This window comes from Oncorhynchus mykiss, chromosome 11, assembly GCF_013265735.2.
Source record: "Oncorhynchus mykiss isolate Arlee chromosome 11, USDA_OmykA_1.1, whole genome shotgun sequence".
NCBI classification, from domain to species: Eukaryota; Metazoa; Chordata; class Actinopteri; order Salmoniformes; family Salmonidae; genus Oncorhynchus; species Oncorhynchus mykiss.
This window is the reverse complement of record NC_048575.1, coordinates 76,541,586-76,561,585: the sequence shown is the minus strand read 5'-3', so window position 1 is coordinate 76,561,585 and position 20,000 is coordinate 76,541,586. Positions and strand designations below refer to the sequence as shown.

Here is a 20,000-nt window from a genome sequence, read left to right as displayed (position 1 = left end):
CAGCCCAACAGACAGACAGCCCAACAGACAGACAGCCCGACAGACAGACAGCCCGACAGACAGACAGCCCAACAGACAGACAGCCCAACAGACAGACAGCCCGACAGACAGCCCAACAAACAGCCTGACAGACAGACAGCCTGACAGACAGCCCAACAAACAGCCTGACAGACAGTCAGCCCAACAGACAGACAGCCTGACAGACAGCCCAACAAACAGCCTGACAGACAGTCAGCCCAACAGACAGACAGCCTGACAGACAGCCCAACAAACAGCCCAACAGACAGCCCGACAGAGATGGCTAGACAGACAAAACAGACAGCTAGACAGACAGGCAGACAACTAGACAGACAGGAAAAGAGCTAGACAGACAGGCAGACAGTCCGACAGAAAGGAAGGAGGCTAGACAGACAAGTAGATGACAGGACAGACAGACAGGCAGACAGCCGGACGGTTAAACATACAAACAGACAGCTAGACAGAGACAGACAGGCAGACAGCTAGAGAGCCTGACAGACCAACGGCTAGACAGATGGCTAGACAATCAACCCAACAAACAGACAACCTGACAGACAGACAGACGGCTGGATAGACAGACAGACTGGCTGGCAGACAGACGACAGAAAGACAGGCAGCCCGACAGACAGCCTGACAGACAGATGGATAGACAGACAGGCAGACGGCTGGACAGAAAGACAGCTGGACAGACAAGACAGCCCAACAGAAGGCTGGACAGACGGACAAACAGACACAAATGGCTAGCTAGACAGACAGACAAAGCCCGACAGACCGACCCGACAAACATCCCGACAGACATCCCGACAGACATCCCGACAGACAGACGTGCCTCTCACAACAAAAAGTTGTGTGTTTCTAGCAGGAGAGCCTCACGTAGCAATAACTGGTAGGTATTAAAATAAGAGAGAGGTGAATGGGTTTATTGACGGGTGAATTGAAACATGGAAACATGAAATTATGTCAAAGCTTGTGCACTGTGGTTGGTTTAACTGGTGTGTTTGGTGATTTGTACTGGACAGAGCAGTCTGGTTTTGTCTCCTGTTGTCTAGACAGATAAATATTGGTGGTATTTACTGGTTGCCCTTTTGTAATGGCAACAGGCCACAAATGTTTCTGCTGTGTTGGCACTTTGCGGTATTTCACCTAACCGATATGGGAGTTTATTCATGTTTAATTTGTTTTCTAATTCTTTGTGGGTCTGTGTAATCTGTGGGAAATATGTGTCTCTAATATGGTCATACATTTGGCAGGAGGTTAGGAAGTGCAGCTCAGTTTCCACCTCATTTTGTGGGCAGTGAGCACATAGCCTGTCTTCTCTTGAGAGAAAGGTCTGCCTATGGCGGCCTTTCTCAATAGCAAGTCTAGGATAACTGAGTCTGTACATAGTCAAGGATTTCGTTAAGTTTGGGTCAGTCACAGTGGTCAGGTATTCTGTCACTGTGTACTCTCTGTTTAGGGCCAAATAGCATTCTAGTTTGCTCCAATTTGTGGTTGATTCTTTCCAGTGTCAAATAGTTATTTTTTGTTTTCTCATGATTTGGTTGGGTCTAATTGTGTTGCTGTCCTGGGGCCCTGTGGGGTCTGTTTGTGTTTCTGTGTGTGAACAGTCCCAGAAATAGCTGGCTGAAGGGACTCTTCTCTAGGATCCTCTCTCTGTAAGTGAGGACTTTGTGGTGAAATGTGTTGGCATCTCTTCCATTTTGTGAATTATTGCTTGGTGAGCTGACCCCAGACCTCACAACCATAAAGGGCAATGGGTCTATGACTTATTCAAGTATTTTTAGTCAGATCCTATGTCAAGTGTTATGTTCCCTTTGATGGCCTAGAAGGCTAGACAGACGGCTAGACAATCAACCCAACAAACAGACAACCTGACAAACAGACCGTCGGCTGGATAGACAGATCGACAGAAAGACAGGTTGACAGGCAGCCAGACAGTGTTCCTGTTCTTCTCTGTTCAAATCTTCAACTGCCCTCCCATTTCCTGTCTTCAGCCTATAGGGGCCTTCAGCCACACACTACTTCCTGGTAATCGGCCTATCCGCGCTTGATATACTGTGACAGTTGACAGGCAGGGAAGTCAGGTCTGTTTTCCTGGGCTGGACTGGGATCAGTCTATCACAGCCACAATGACAGGAACAGACCATGTATGATTAGCCCTGAAAATAACACACTTTGTATGAAATGGTAATGTGATGGTGTACGTTGAACAAACAATATACAGTAGGTTGAGACAAAAACACTGACACTAATTCACTCAAATCCGGTAGTATTCAACTCCTGTTAAACACGGAAGGAAGAATGTGAATATGTTGTTGCTATGGTTATAATGATGCAGTAATCTTCCAGTATTTGGAATTGAATAGTAGTCAAGTTACTACCCTTTCTCTAAGTTGTTGCAGGTTTTTACTAATGACAGAATATGGTGTACTCAGTATTAAAGCTATTTTTATTTTACCTTTATTTAACTCGGCAAGTCAGTTATGAACAAATTCTTAATTTCAACTAGTCCAACGCTCTAACCACTAGGCTACCCTGCCGCCCCTATGGGAAGAATAACAATTCACTTTAAGTGGTACAAAGCTAAGATGTATTTGTTCTGTATCTACTTTTAAGTACAATTAAATGTACAGTAAAATATTTGTAGTAAATGTAAAGTGAAAAATAAAATATGCGTTCCATTGGCATTATTCAACCTGTCGTACTTAATAAATCACACAGTACAAAATAGATAGTGATTAAAATACTTTATTAGTTTTAGGAAAGTGTAAAAAATAATAAAGTATAATAGCAAAAAGTAAGTGGAAAGTGTAAAAGCTTGACAACTTGTAGCCGTGTTGTGGCATGGTTCATTTTTACAGCTTAAAGGCAACGTTACTGTAGTGAGAGTCTGTCTTGGGTGGGACCTTCATCTAAAAGTATGACATTTAACCTGGAAGAGAGAAGACAAAAAGGATTTCTCTTTTGTAGGCTACGATTGAGGAAATCTCTTTTTGTGGTCAACACTGTATATTCTGTTTAACTTCCTAGTATGAGTTAGTAAAGTACTTAGGCTAGTAAATAGTGTACTTAGGCTAGTAATGAACCACTTTAAGTGACCCTGTCTGTCCTAGAAGTAAACGAAGTAAACTAACAATGGACTGGGTGACCTCTGTAACATGGCAGTGACAATACCTCATTTTGTGTCCCTTTTTATTTTTAACCCCTTAAAAGCCAGATTTTTTTTTTTACCTCAACAGGGCCGTGGCCTGATTGGTAGCTGTCTACTCTCAAGGAATATTTAAATAATGTCATTGGATACTTTTGAAATTAGTTTTCTACTGATGACTAATATAGAGTATCTTCACACTCCTAAACTGATCTGGATCAGCTGTAATATGTTTCCTATTTGACCCTATTCATGCTTATGAAACACCCAGTGTTGAGTCAAAGAATGGTTGGTTTTCATGCTCATGATGACTGTATAGTGTTGCCAATGAGACTTGGCAACCCAATGAGACTTGGCAACCCAATGAGACTTGGCAACCCAATGAGACTTGGCAACCCAATGAGACTTGGCAACCCAATGAGACTTGGGAACACTAATCTGTACTGTATAGTGTAGTGTAGTGTAGTGTTGTCACGATACCAGAAATTTGACTTCAATACCGATACCAGGTTAAGTAGCATGATACTCGATACCAGAACGATACTCGATACCAGAACGATACTTGATACCGAAACGATACTCGATACCGAAACGATACTCGATACCAGAACGATACTCGATACCGAAACGATACTCGACACCAGAACGATACTCGACACCAGAACGATACTCGATACCAGAACGATACTCGATACCGAAACGATACTCGACACCAGAACGATACTCGATACCAGAACGATACTCGATACCAAAACGATACTCGATACCAGAACGATACTCGATACCAGAACGATACTCGACACCAGAACGATACTCGATACCAGAACGATACTCGATACCAGAACGATACTCGATACCAGAACGATACTCGATACCGAAACGATACTCGATACCAGAACGATACTCGATACCAGAATGATACTCGATACCAGAACAACACTCGATACCAGAACGATACTCGATACCAGAACGATACTCGATACCAGAACGATACTCGATACCAGAACGATACTCGATACCAGAACGATACTCGATACCGAAACGATACTCGATACCGAAACGATACTCGATACCAGAACGATACTCGATACCAGAACAACACTCGATACCAGAACGATACTCGATACCAGAACGATACTCGATACCAGAATGATACTCGATACCAGAACGATACTCCATACCGAAACGATACTCGATACCAGAACGATACTCGATACCGAAACGATACTCGATACCAGAACAACACTCGATACCAGAATGATACTCGATACCAGAACAACACTCGATACCAGAACGATACTCGATACCGAAACGATACTCGATACCAGAACGATACTCGATACCGAAACGATACTCGATACCAGAACGATACTCGATACCAGAACGATACTCGATACCAGAACGATACTCGATACCAGAATGATACTCGATACCGAAACGATACTCGATACCAGAACGATACTCGATACCAGAACGATACTCGATACCGAAACGATACTCGATACCAGAATGATACTCGATACCGAAACGATACTCGATACCAGAATGATACTCGATACCAGAATGATACTCGATACCGAAACGATACTCGATACCAGAATGATACTCGATACCGAAACGATACTCGATACCGAAACGATACTCGATACCAGAATGATACTCGATACCGAAACGATACTCGATACCAGAATGATACTCGATACCAGAATGATACTCGATACCGAAACGATACTCGATACCAGAATGATACTCGATACCGAAATGATACTCGATACCGAAACGATACTCGATACCAGAACGATACTCGATACCAGAACGATACTCGATACCAGAACAACACTCGATACCAGAACAACACTCGATACCAGAACAACACTCGATACCAGAACGATACTCGATACCAGAACAACACTCGATACCAGAACGATACTCGATACCAGAACAACACTCGATACCAGAACAACACTCGATACCAGAACAACACTCGATACCAGAACGATACTCGATACCAGAACAACACTCGATACCAGAACGATACTCGATACCAGAACAACACTCGATACCAGAACGATACTCGATACCAGAACAACACTCGATACCAGAACGATACTCGATACCAGAACAACACTCGATACCAGAACGATACTCCATACCAGAACGATACTCGATACCAGAATGATACTCGATACCGAAACGATACTCGATACCGAAACGATACTCGATACCAGAACGATACTCGATACCGAAACGATACTCGATACCAGAACGATACTCCATACCAGAACGATACTCGATACCAGAACAACACTCGATACCAGAACAACACTCGATACCAGAATGATACTTGATACCAGAATGATACTCCATACCAGAACAACACTTGATACCAGAATGATACTCCATACCAGAATGATACTCGATACCAGAACAACACTTGATACCAGAATGATACTCCATACCAGAATGATACTCGATACCAGAACAACACTTGATACCAGAACGATACTCCATACCAGAATGATACTCGATACCAGAACAACACTTGATACCAGAATGATACTCCATACCAGAATGATACTCGATACCAGAACAACACTTGATACCAGAATGATACTCCATACCAGAATGATACATGATACCAGAACGATACTCGATACCGAAATGATACTCGATACCAGAACAACACTTGATACCAGAATGATACTCCATACCAGAACGATACTCCATACCAGAACGATACATGATACCAGAACGATACTCGATACCGAAATGATACTCGATACCAGAACAACACTCGATACCAGAATGATACTCGATACCAGAACAACACTCGATACCAGAATGATACTCGATACTAGAACAATACTCGTTACCAGAATGATACTCGTTACCAGAACGATACTCGATACCAGAACGATACTCGATACCAGAACGATACTCGTTACCAGAACGATACTTGACACCAAACGATACTCGATACCAGAACGATACTTGACACCAAACGATACTCGATACCAGAACGATACTTGACACCAAACGATACTCGATACCAGAACAATACTCGTTACCAGAACGATACTTGACACCAAACGATACTCGATACCAGAACGATACTTGACACCAAACGATACTCGATACCAGAACGATACTTGACACCAAACGATACTCGATACCAGAACAATACTCGTTACCAGAACGATACTTGACACCAAACGATACTCGATACCAGAACGATACTTGACACCAAACGATACTCGATACCAGAATGATACTTGACACCAAACGGTACTCGACACCAGAACAATACTTGACACCAAACGATACTCGATACCAGAATGATACTTGACACCAAACGATACTCGATACCAGAACGATACTTGACACCAAACGACACTCGACACCAGAACAACACTTGATACCAGAATGATACTCCATACCAGAATGATACTCCATACCAGAATGATACATGATACCAGAACGATACTCGATACCGAAATGATACTCGATACCAGAACAACACTTGATACCAGAATGATACTCCATACCAGAATGATACTCCATACCAGAACGATACATGATACCAGAACGATACTCGATACCGAAATGATACTCGATACCAGAACAACACTCGATACCAGAATGATACTCGATACCAGAACAACACTCGATACCAGAATGATACTCGATACTAGAACAATACTCGTTACCAGAATGATACTCGTTACCAGAACGATACTCGATACCAGAACGATACTCGATACCAGAACGATACCCGTTACCAGAACGATACTTGACACCAAACGATACTCGATACCAGAACGATACTTGACACCAAACGATACTCGATACCAGAACGATACTTGACACCAAACGATACTCGATACCAGAACAATACTCGTTACCAGAACGATACTTGACACCAAACGATACTCGATACCAGAACGATACTTGACACCAAACGATACTCGATACCAGAACGATACTTGACACCAAACGATACTCGATACCAGAACAATACTTGTTACCAGAACGATACTTGACACCAAACGATACTCGATACCAGAACGATACTTGACACCAAACGATACTCGATACCAGAACGATACTTGACACCAAACGATACTCGATACCAGAACGATACTTGACACCAAACGATACTCGATACCAGAATGATACTTGACACCAAACGGTACTCGACACCAGAACAATACTTGACACCAAACGATACTCGATACCAGAATGATACTTGACACCAAACGGTACTCGACACCAGAACAATACTTGACACCAAACGATACTCGATACCAGAATGATACTTGACACCAAACGATACTCGATACCAGAACGATACTTGACACCAAACGACACTCGACACCAGAACAATACTTGACACCAAACGATACTCGACACCAGAACAATACTTGACACCAAACGATACTCGATACCAGAATGATACTTGACACCAAACGGTACTCGACACCAGAACAATACTTGACACCAAACGATACTCGATACCAGAATGATACTTGACACCAAACGGTACTCGACACCAGAACAATACTTGACACCAAACGATACTCGATACCAGAATGATACTTGACACCAAACGGTACTCGACACCAGAATGATACTTGACACCAAACGATACTCGACACCAGAACAATACTTGACACCAAACGATACTCGATACCAGAACAATACTTGACACCAAACGATACTCGATACCAGAATGATACTTGACACCAAACGATACTCGACACCAGAACGATACTAGATACCAGAACGATACTCGATACCAGAATGATACTTGACACCAAACGATCACACTGCAAAAAAAACAATGCATATTAGCTATAATCAGAGAATAACCACTGTTATTAAAAACAACAACATTGAACAACATGTTAATAACTGGCAGAACAGCTGAAATAATAAAATAATAAAATATATTCTATTCTATATGCTATTTCTTTCAAAATCCAAACACCATATTAAATAACACAAGAATACCTTCAATGTTCCTTAAACAAAACCATATCTGAGACTCAGAGCATACAAAAAAAATGTTTTAAACTGTTTTAAAATGTAATTTGACACATCAGCGTTAATTTTGTCATCTATGTTCATATTATTTGGTCAAATGACATTCAGTAGACCTATATGATTCATTATTCAATACAGCTAAATAATTGTATTTATTAAATCAATTATTAGGTTCCAAAATGACATAGAACACTTTGAAGCTCATTTCAGAAACGTCAATATTGCAACAGTCTACACACCATAGCTATGCAATGGATTTTACATAGCATACTACAATTCCCATAGTGCATTTCATCTATCAGGGTGCAACGCTCCGCCCAGGGCTGATGACTGGCTACTACGAGTAGTGATGGGAAGTTCGGCTCTTTTAACTTACTTGAATCATTTTGACTCATCCAGTCAAAATAAAACATATTTTGACTCATTTTGTTCATTTGAGTTGGTAATGCCCAGAGCACGCAGGACCCGCTACTAGTGAACGATGAACTGAAAACTTAAAAGAGTCATGATTCTACAAGTCTCTCGTTCACATGTCGTTCACCATAACGGGCTTAATTGGAGTTGTTATTTTTTGACAGAGTTGTACACGTGTGCTTTAAACAACGGACATTTGCTGATTGTATATTTGTTGGTTACAAATACGATTATTTATTGGTACATTTGAAACAAGGTCTAGTTGTGGCAACAACCACACTAAGGGGGATACCTAGTCAGTTGTACAACAGAAAGGAAAGGGGGATACCTAGTCAGTTATACAACAGAAAGGGGGATACCTAGTCAGTTGTACAACAGAAAGGGGGATACCTAGTCAGTTCTACAACAGAAAGGGGGATACTTAGTCAGTTGTACAACAGAAAGGAAAGGGGGATACCTAGTCAGTTGTACAACAGAAAGGGGGATACCTAGTCAGTTATACAACAGAAAGGGGGATACCTAGTCAGTTGTACAACAGAAAGGAAAGGGGGATACCTAGTCAGTTGTACAACAGAAAGGAAAGGGGGATACCTAGTCAGTTATACAACAGAAAGGAAAGGGGGATACCTAGTCAGTTGTACAACAGAAAGGGGGATACCTAGTCAGTTGTACAACAGAAAGGGGGATACCTAGTCAGTTGTACAACAGAAAGGGGGATACCTAGTCAGTTGTACAACAGAAAGGAAAGGGGGATACCTAGTCAGTTGTACAACAGAAAGGAAAGGGGGATACCTAGTCAGTTGTACAACAGAAAGGGGGATACCTAGTCAGTTATACAACAGAAAGGAAAGGGGGATACCTAGTCAGTTGTACAACAGAAAGGAAAGGGGGATACCTAGTCAGTTATACAACAGAAAGGGGGATACCTAGTCAGTTGTACAACAGAAAGGAAAGGGGGATACCTAGTCAGTTGTACAACAGAAAGGAAAGGGAGATACCTAGTCAGTTGTACAACAGAAAAGGGGATACCTAGTCAGTTGTACAACAGAAAGGGGGATACCTAGTCAGTTCTACAACAGAAAGGGGGATACCTAGTCAGTTGTACAACAGAAAGGGGGATACCTAGTCAGTTATACAACAGAAAGGAAAGGGGGATACCTAGTCAGTTGTACAACAGAAAGGTGGATACCTAGTCAGTTGTACAACAGAAAGGGGGATACCTAGTCAGTTATACAACAGAAAGGGGGGTACCTAGTCAGTTGTACAACAGAAAGGAAAGGGGGATACCTAGTCAGTTGTACAACAGAAAGGAAAGGGGGATACCTAGTCAGTTGTACAACAGAAAGGGGGGTACCTAGTCAGTTGTACAACAGAAAGGAAAGGGGGATACCTAGTCAGTTGTACAACAGAAAGGAAAGGGGGATACCTAGTCAGTTGTACAACAGAAAGGAAAGGGGGATACCTAGTCAGATGTACAACAGAAAAGGGGATACCTAGTCAGTTGTACAACAGAAAGGGGGATACCTAGTCAGTTCTACAACAGAAAGGGGGATACCTAGTCAGTTGTACAACAGAAAGGGGGATACCTAGTCAGTTGTACAACAGAAAGGGGGATACCTAGTCAGTTGTACAACAGAAAGGAAAGGGGGATACCTAGTCAGTTGTACAACAGAAAGGAAAGGTGATACCTAGTCAGTTGTACAACAGAAAGGAAGGGGGATACCTAGGGGATACCTAGTCAGTTGTACAACAGAAAGGAAAGGGGGATACCTAGTCAGTTGTACAACAGAAAGGAAAGGGGGATACCTAGTCAGTTGTACAACAGAAAAGGGGATACCTAGTCAGTTGTACAACAGAAAGGGGGATACCTAGTCAGTTCTACAACAGAAAGGGGGATACCTAGTCAGTTGTACAACAGAAAGGAAAGGGGGATACCTAGTCAGTTGTACAACAGAAAAGGGGATACCTAGTCAGTTGTACAACAGAAAGGGGGATACCTAGTCAGTTCTACAACAGAAAGGGGGATACCTAGTCAGTTGTACAACAGAAAGGAAAGGGGGATACCTAGTCAGTTGTACAACAGAAAGGAAAGGGGGATACCTAGTCAGTTGTACAACAAAAAAGGGGATACCTAGTCAGTTGTACAACAGAAAGGGGGATACCTAGTCAGTTCTACAACAGAAAGGGGGATACCTAGTCAGTTGTACAACAGAAAGGAAAGGGGGATACCTAGTCAGTTGTACAACAGAAAGTGGGGATACCTAGTCAGTTGTACAACAGAAAGGAAAGGTGATACCTAGTCAGTTGTACAACAGAAAGGAAGGGGGATACCTAGGGGATACCTAGTCAGTTGTACAACAGAAAGGAAAGGGGGATACCTAGTCAGTTGTACAACAGAAAGGAAAGGGGGATACCTAGTCAGTTGTACAACAGAAAAGGGGATACCTAGTCAGTTGTACAACAGAAAGGGGGATACCTAGTCAGTTCTACAACAGAAAGGGGGATACCTAGTCAGTTGTACAACAGAAAGGGGGATACCTAGTCAGTTGTACAACAGAAAGGAAAGGGGGATACCTAGTCAGTTGTACAACAGAAAGGAAAGGGGGATACCTAGTCAGTTGTACAACAGAAAGGGGGATACCTAGTCAGTTGTACAACAGAAAGGAAAGGGGGATATCTAGTCAGTTGTACAACAGAAAGGAAAGGGGGATATCTAGTCAGTTGTACAACAGAAAGGAAAGGTGGATATCTAGTCAGTTGTACAACAGAAAGGAAAGGGGGATATCTAGTCAGTTGTACAACAGAAAGGGGGATATCTAGTCAGTTGTACAACAGAAAGGAAAGGGGGATATCTAGTCAGTTGTACAACAGAAAGGAAAGGGGGATACCTAGTCAGTTGTACAACAGAAAGGAAAGGGGGATATCTAGTCAGTTGTACAACAGAAAGGGGGATACCTAGTCAGTTGTACAACAGAAAGGGTGATATCTAGTCAGTTGTACAACAGAAAGGGGAATATCTAGTCAGTTGTACAACAGAAAGGAAAGGGGGATACCTAGTCAGTTATACAACAGAAAGGAAAGGGGGATACCTAGTCAGTTGTACAACAGAAAGGAAAGGGGGATACCTAGTCAGTTATACAACAGAAAGGAAAGGGAGATACCTAGTCAGTTGTACAACAGAAAGGAAAGGGAGATACCTAGTCAGTTGAACAACAGAAAGGGGGATACCTAGTCAGTTGTACAACAGAAAGGAAATGGGGATACCTAGTCAGTTGTACAACAGAAAGGAAAGGGGGATACCTAGTCAGTTGTACAACAGAAAGGAAAGGGGGATACCTAGTCAGTTGTACAACAGAATGCATTCAACTGAAATTAGTCTTCCGTATTTAACCCCTCTGAATCAGAGACTAGATTGTGACTCTTGGCGGAATGTATTGTTTGACTGCCATTGGATAAGCACAATGTCGATCCCCAAACGAGTCGTTCTCTAATTCCAGTTTGTTGAGCAGATTTGATTTGATTTGATGAAGATCCCCAATGAATGAATCGTTCGTGAACTGCACATCACGAACTGATAGCAAGCCCAGACAAAAGCAAAGTAGTCTAGCTAAATATATTGCTGTCATAGCTACGTTGTGACGACATTACTTTTGGGTTGTCATAATATTACAACGCTCACATGAATGTCATGCTGAATATATTATGTTAATGTAATCTGAATTTAGTTGCTAGTAGAATAACTTCACAATGCAAATGTTGTGTTTATGTAGTTTTGTAACACCTGTTGTTTAGTTGTTTCAGTAGGCTGGTCCTCATCTGCTCTGTATGCAAAGTATTCCCATAGTTCACTTCTGGAGCCAGTCTAGTCAACAAGCTGCGGGCGTGGAGCTACGATGTTTTCATGAGAACAACCTATGCTCTCGCACGTTTCAAAAGTGTCTCACGCCGTGTCAGCTGCATGTGACAAGTAGCCTGGCTAGCTTACTACTGCCCCCTTGAGAAGACAAGTAGCCTGGCTAGCTTACTACTGCCCCCTTGAGAAGACAAGTAGCCTGGCTAGCTTACTACTGCCCCCTTGAGAAGACACATAGCCTGGCTAGCTTACTACTGCCCCCTTAAGAAGACAAGTAGCCTGGCTATCTTACTACTGCCCCCTTGAGAAGACAAGTAGCCTGGCTAGATTACTACTGCCCCCTTGAGAAGACACGTAGCCTGGCTAGCTTACTACTGCCCCCTTAAGAAGACAAGTAGCCTGGCTATCTTACTACTGCCCCCTTGAGAAGACACGTAGCCTGGCTAGCTTACTACTGCCCCCTTAAGAAGACAAGTAGCCTGGCTATCTTACTACTGCCCCCTTAAGAAGACAAGTAGCCTGGCTAGCTTACTACTGCCCCCTTGAGAAGACACATAGCCTGGCTAGCTTACTACTGCCCCCTTGATAACATTCAGACAAATTACTAGACAGACTGGATCCTCTCAATCTGTATGACACGAGACACATTTGTACAGAAGTACCAAAAGTTTTTTTTTTAAAGTATAGTACTGAACCGTTTTTTCATGTTTTAGTATCCAAAAAGTACCAAAGTTTCGATATACAGCGCAACACTAGTACAGTGATCAATGACATGTCAGTGGAGCAGAGAAAACCAACACACTCAACTTCTGGGACTTTCTACAGGGAATATAACCCACACAAACAACTATATTCTGTGAATACTGCTCTGCCATTGGTCAGGACAGGTGTCCGTCATCTTCTACACTCTGAATACCGCTCTGCTATTGGTCAGAACAGATGTCTGTCATCCCTATCACTCCCCAGTCAGTCACTCACCGTCAGGTTCGGAGTCAGAGTCGACGAGGGGCGGGATACGGATGAGGATCTGTCTCCGGTCTCTCTGGATGACCAGCTGGAGTTTTCCTCTAGACTTCTCAATGAGCTTCCCTGCATCGTTCAGAGACAGGTTCTCAGTTACTGTCCCATTGATCTGAAGAGAGGGAGGAGATCGGAAGCAGAGAGAAGAGGAGAGTGAGGAGAGGACAGGAGAGGAGAGGACAGGAGAAGAGAAGAGAAGAGAAGAGAAGAGAGGAGAGGAGAGGAGAGGATATATAGGAGAGAAGAGGAGAGTGAGGAGAGGAGAGGATATATAGGAGAGAAGAGGAGAGAAGAGAGAAGTTATAGGAGAGAAGAGGAGAGGAGAGAGGAGTTATAGGAGAGAAGAGGAGAGAGAAGAGGAGAGGAGAGGAGAGGAGAGGAGAGGAGAGGAGAGGAGAGGAGAGGAGAAAAAAGGAGAGAAGAGAGAGGTGAGAGAGGAGAGAGAGGAGAGGAGAGGAGAAAAGAAAGAGGAAAGTGAGGAAGAACAGAGAAACAGAGAAAGTAGAGTATAAATCAATGGGGTAGTGATTTGACAGTTTGGGTGTGAGAATGGGGGTAGCGATTAAAAATGAAACATCTGGCAGCATCCTTCTTTGCAGTCATGCCTATGACGACCAATTACATTGAAATTGAGAGTGTGTGTGTGAAGATGTGTGACAAGATATGTGAGAGTGTGAGAAAGAGATTAATTGTGTGTGTGTGTAGACCTTGAGAATGATGTCTCCCTCCTGTAAGTTTCCGTCCTTGGTAGCCAGTCCTGTACTGGTCATTTCCTTGATGAAGATCTGACTGCCCAGACGCAGACCGTACTCTAGACAGACACACAGTTAGTGACTAGCTGCAGCAACCAGATAACATACCTCAAGCCTGACCTTAAAACCCCCGTATCCTCTGACCTTTACAAAATGAGCATTACAAAATCTAAGCAGTAAACATGCTCCCCGGGTCCTTTATACATCATCCCTTCCTAAGGGTCGAACACTTATTGTAAAGGAACTGACATTATGATCACAGCTTCTTACCTTCGTTGGGTTAGTTACTGTTGTAAACTGTCTAGTACCTTCGTTGGGTTAGTTACTGTTGTAGACTATGTCTGGTAACTTCGTTGGGTTAGTTACTGTTGTAGACTGTCTAGTACCTTCGTTGGGTTAGTTACTGTTGTAGACTGTCTGGTAACTTTGTTGGGTTAGTTACTGTAGTAGACTGTCTAGTACCTTCGTTGGGTTAGTTACTGTTGTAGACTATGTCTGGTAACTTCGTTGGGTTAGTTACTGTAGTAGACTATGTCTGGTACCTTCGTTGGGTTAGTTAATGTAGTAGACTGTCTGGTAACTTCGTTGGGTTAGTTACTGTAGTAGACTGTCTAGTACCTTCGTTGGGTTAGTTACTGTTGTAGACTGTCTGGTAACTTCGTTGGGTTAGTTACTGTAGTAGACTGTCTAGTACCTTCGTTGGGTTAGTTACTGTAGTAGACTGTCTAGTACCTTCGTTGGGTTAGTTACTGTTGTACACTATGTCTAGTACCTTCGTTGGGTTAGTTACTGTTGTAGACTGTCTAGTACCTTTGTTGGGTTAGTTACTGTTGTAGACTGTCTAGTACCTTCGTTGGGTTAGTTACTGTTGTAGACTGTCTAGTAACTTCGTTGGGTTAGTTACTGTTGTAGACTATGTCTGGTAACTTCGTTGGGTTAGTTACTGTAGTAGACTGTCTAGTACCTTCGTTGGGTTAGTTACTGTTGTAGACTGTCTAGTAATTTCGTTGGGTTAGTTACTGTTGTACACTATGTCTGGTACCTTCGTTGGGTTAGTTACTGTAGTAGACTGTCTAGTACCTTCGTTGGGTTAGTTACTGTTGTAGACTATGTCTGGTAACTTCGTTGGGTTAGTTACTGTTGTAGACTGTCTAGTACCTTCGTTGGGTTAGTTACTGTTGTAGACTGTCTGGTAACTTCGTTGGGTTAGTTACTGTTGTAGACTGTCTGGTAACTTCGTTGGGTTAGTTACTGTAGTAGATTGTCTGGTAACTTCGTTGGGTTAGTTACTGTAGTAGACTGTCTGGTAACTTTGTTGGGTTAGTTACTGTAGTAGACTATGTCTGGTAACTTCGTTGGGTTAGTTACTATAGTAGACTATGTCTGGTACCTTCGTTGGGTTAGTTAATGTAGTAGACTATGTCTGGTAACTTCGTTGGGTTAGTTACTATAGTAGACTATGTCTGGTACCTTCGTTGGGTTAGTTAATGTAGTAGACTATGTCTGGTACCTTCGTTGGGTTAGTTACTGTTGTACACTATGTCTGGTACCTTCGTTGGGTTAGTTACTGTTGTACACTATGTCTGGTACCTTCGTTGGGTCTGTTCTTGACCAGCAGGACGTTAACAGGTTTCTCCAGGGGCTCCAGGTCTCTAGCTCCTCCTCCGCCTCCTCCTCCTCTTGGGAGGTCCGGGGAGGAAGGCTCCTGGAGTTGGTCTCTACTCTTACTCTTCACCATCCTCCCTCCAGTACCTCCCACATCCCCGTACCTCCCCCCTCCACGCTCGTAACTGTCGCCCCGGCCGTAGCTCCTCCCATCTGGACTCCCTCCTCCCCCTCCTCCTCTCTCCCGGTCCGTGCTCCTCCCCCGGCTGCGTTCCCGTGGATACCGCAGCCTCTCGGGACTGGGCGGCTCGCGGTCCAAGGCCCGCCCCTTGCTGTTGTCGCGGCGATGCTCGGGGCTCGGCGATGCCCTCTCCTGGCTCCTCCCCCGGCTCCTCCCCCGATTACCGCGGCTGCCGTAGTCGGGGTCCAGGTAGTTCTTGTTGTCAGGGGTGAGGTCACGAGGCTCGTGGGTGTAACCGGGCCCACCGTTGCCACGTTGCCAGCCCCCGTCACTCTGGTTGTCATCGGCATCGTAGTAACGGGTGGTGCCGAAGTCTCGACTTTCGCCGCCGGGGGAGGGGGGGTGCTTCAGGGAGTGGAGAGCCACCTTCCGAGGTCTCTTCACCGTCTGAGGAGAAGCACACACAGAGAGGCAGACAGGGTCAACCATTACACTTTGTATTGCTATGCAGAGAGCTCAGGCCTGGAACAATGCTGCATTTTGATGGAAAGGATCACAGAAGATAACATGTGCAACAAAACACCCAAGAGACTAACACACAGACACAGACACAGACACAGACACAGACACAGACACTACACACCAGACACTACACACTACAGACACAGACACAGACACAGACACAGACACAGACACAGACACACACACAGAGACACAGACACAGACACATACACATACACAGACACAGACACAGACACAGACACAGACACAGACACACACACACACACACACACACACACACAGAGAGAGAGAGAGAGCCGGGAGCGAGAGCGGGGCAGTAGGGTTATTTTGGGCTATGCAGTATTAAAGATGTGACAGTGTTAACCTCTCTTGGATAGGGGGCGGTATTTTCACGTCCGGATGAAAAGAGTTCCCAAAGTAAACTGCCTGCTACTCAGGCCCAGAAGCTACGATATGCATATTATAAGTAGATTTGGATAGAAAACACTCTAAAGTTTTTAAAACTATGTCTGTGAGTATAACAGAACTGATATGGCAGGCAAAACCCCGAGGACAAACCACCCCCCCCAAAAAAAATTCTGCCTACCACTGTTTTCAATGGCTATCACTTTTATTATCAGGTGAAATCCTCCCAGAGTGCAGTTCCTAGGGCTTCCACTAGATGTCAACAGTCTTTATAAAGAGTTTCATGCTGGTTTTTGGAAAAATGAGCCAGAAATGGTAGTTTTTCTAGGTGGCTCCCATTTTGGCCGTAGTGTTTCCAAGCGCATGAATGAGAGCGCGTTCTTTGGTATTTTTCTCCGGTAAAGACAATAACGATTCTCCGTCTTAAATTGGATCATTTATTTACGTATTAGGGTACCTAAGGTTTGATTATAAACGTTGTTTGACTTGTTTGGAAAAGTTTATTAGTAACGTTTGGGATTCATTTGTATGCATTTTGATGGAGGGAAACTGGGGGGATTATTGACTGAGGATCGCCAGCTAAACGGAGTTTTTATGGATATAAAGAAGGACATTATTGAACAAAATGACCATTTGTGATGTATCTGGGACCTTTTGGAGTGCCAACAGAAGAAGATCATCAAAGGTAAGGCATTAATTATATCGCTATTTCTGACTTTTGTGGCATACCTGCCTGGTTGAAATATGTTTTTCATGCTTTTGTATGCGGGGCGCTGTCCTCAGATAATCGCATGGTGTGCTTTCGCCATAAAGCCATTTTGAATCTGACTCAGCGATTAACAGGAAGTTAAGCTGTAATACAGCTGTAATGATTTTATGAAAGTTAAATATTTATAATTCTGTAGGTTGACTTTTGCGCTCTGCAATTTCACCGGATGTTGGCCAGGTGGGACGCTACTCTCCCAGCTGCCCATAAGAAGTTAAACAGCTCCGTGGACTGACAGTGTTAAACAGCTCCGTGGACTGACAGTGTTAAACAGCTCCGTGGACTGACAGTGTTAAACAGCTCCGTGGACTGACAGTGTTAAACAGCACCGTGGACTGACAGTGTTAAACAGCACCGTGGACTGACAGTGTTAAACAGCACCGTGGACTGACAGTGTTAAACAGCACCGTGGACTGACAGTGTTAAACAGCTCCGTGGACTGACAGTGTTAAACAGCACCGTGGACTGACAGTGTTAAACAGCTCCGTGGACTGACAGTGTTAAACAGCACCGTGGACTGACAGTGTTAAACAGCTCCGTGGACTGACAGTGTTAAACAGCTCCGTGGACTGACAGTGTTAAACAGCTCCGTGGACTGACAGTGTTAAACAGCACCGTGGACTGACAGTGTTAGACAGCACCGTGGACTGACAGTGTTAAACAGCTCCGTGGACTGACAGTGTTAAACAGCTCTGTGGACTGACAGTGTTAGACAGCTCCGTGGACTGACAGTGTTAGACAGCACCGTGGACTGACAGTGTTAAACAGCTCTGTGGACTGACAGTGTTAAACAGCACCGTGGACTGACAGTGTTAGACAGCTCCGTGGACTGACAGTGTTAAACAGCACCGTGGACTGACAGTGTTAGACAGCTCCGTGGACTGACAGTGTTAGACAGCACCGTGGACTGACAGTGTTAGACAGCTCCGTGGACTGACAGTGTTAAACAGCACCGTGGACTGACAGTGTTAGACAGCTCCGTGGACTGACAGTGTTAAACAGCACCGTGGACTGACAGTGTTAAACAGCACCGTGGACTGACAGTGTTAGACAGCTCCGTGGACTGACAGTGTTAGACAGCACCGTGGACTGACAGTGTTAGACAGCACCGTGGACTGACAGTGTTAGACAGCTCCGTGGACTGACAGTGTTAAACAGCACCGTGGACTGACAGTGTTAGACAGCTCCGTGGACTGACAGTGTTAAACAGCTCAGAAGGCAGTACTGCATGGTGCTTTAGGTGATTCACTGTCACAATGTTACAACTAGCTGCTACAATGTCTCATGTCTGTCTGTCTGTCTGTCTGTCTGTCTGTCGTGGCTAAGCTAGCAGCTACAGCAGGATGAATGTCAAGGCTATGCCATCCCTGTGTTCATATGTTGAATAGATTGTCATATTGTCAATGTCCTTACGGCCTAACATATTCTATCATATATGGTACTCACCATCTTGACTACTTTTTAACATTTCAGCTAGCTGCTAACAACATCAACACACTATGCACACTGATACTCACTATCTTGGCGGTCTTCCCACATTTGCGTAACTGCTGCACAGCGAAGGAATGAGGCACGTTGTCCATGAGGATGGAGTTGACCTGGATCACACGATCTTTCTCACTGGAGGAGAGAACACAACGTAACGTTAACATAGAACAACAAAACACACATGAAAGAGTACATCAGAACGTCATCATTCCTGGAACAGCCTAGCTGCATTTCTATAGGCAAAAGTAGCTTCCTATATCCTGGTCTCTTTTCATTCATCTGCGTAGATGAAAGTCTTTTCCCAGACGATGTCAACTATATTGATTAACCATATAGTTTTTATTTTTTTAGATCAGTGCAGATGAAGGACAAGAGACCAGGAAGTGACTTCACACTATTGAAATGAGACCCGATGGCTTCCGGTACCAGCAACCACAATGACGGTATCCCCTTAACTGACTTCCTGACATATTCGACAAAAAATCCATTAATTAATAACAGCATTAAAGTTTTGAAAAAACTCAGTGAGGTTTAGTTAGTTGATGATGTAAGAGGAAGTGGTGTAGCATACAACAGGAGTCCGTCGGCTGGTCCACCCTGTAGGACGTCTGACACGATGATTGACATCTCTCCGTTATCCACGTTGGGGTTGTCCCGTCCCCCCGACACAGCAATACCGAACCCCATCTTGGAGTCCTAGAGGAAGGAGGGAGGAGGGAGGAGAGAGATGGACACAGAGAGAGAGAGAGTTTAGTTGAGGGTTGGGCAAATAAAAACATACAGCA

General features: G+C 43.8%; 1 protein-coding gene across 4 annotated transcripts in view; it reads right to left on the bottom strand.

The window, feature by feature from the left end:
* The window catches only part of LOC110536406 (tight junction protein ZO-2), a 204,471-nt gene that overhangs the window by 38,981 nt on the left and 145,490 nt on the right, over positions 1–20,000 (bottom strand). For all 4 annotated transcript variants that reach the window (XM_036936386.1, XM_036936389.1, XM_036936388.1 and 1 more), the window contains 5 exons: positions 19,787–19,911; positions 19,245–19,347; positions 15,839–16,481; positions 14,204–14,307; positions 13,455–13,608 (listed from right to left, as the gene is read on the bottom strand). In XM_036936386.1, coding sequence (XP_036792281.1) covers positions 13,455–13,608; positions 14,204–14,307; positions 15,839–16,481; positions 19,245–19,347; positions 19,787–19,911 — 1,129 coding nt within the window. The remainder of the gene's footprint in view (positions 1–13,454; positions 13,609–14,203; positions 14,308–15,838; positions 16,482–19,244; positions 19,348–19,786; positions 19,912–20,000) is intronic.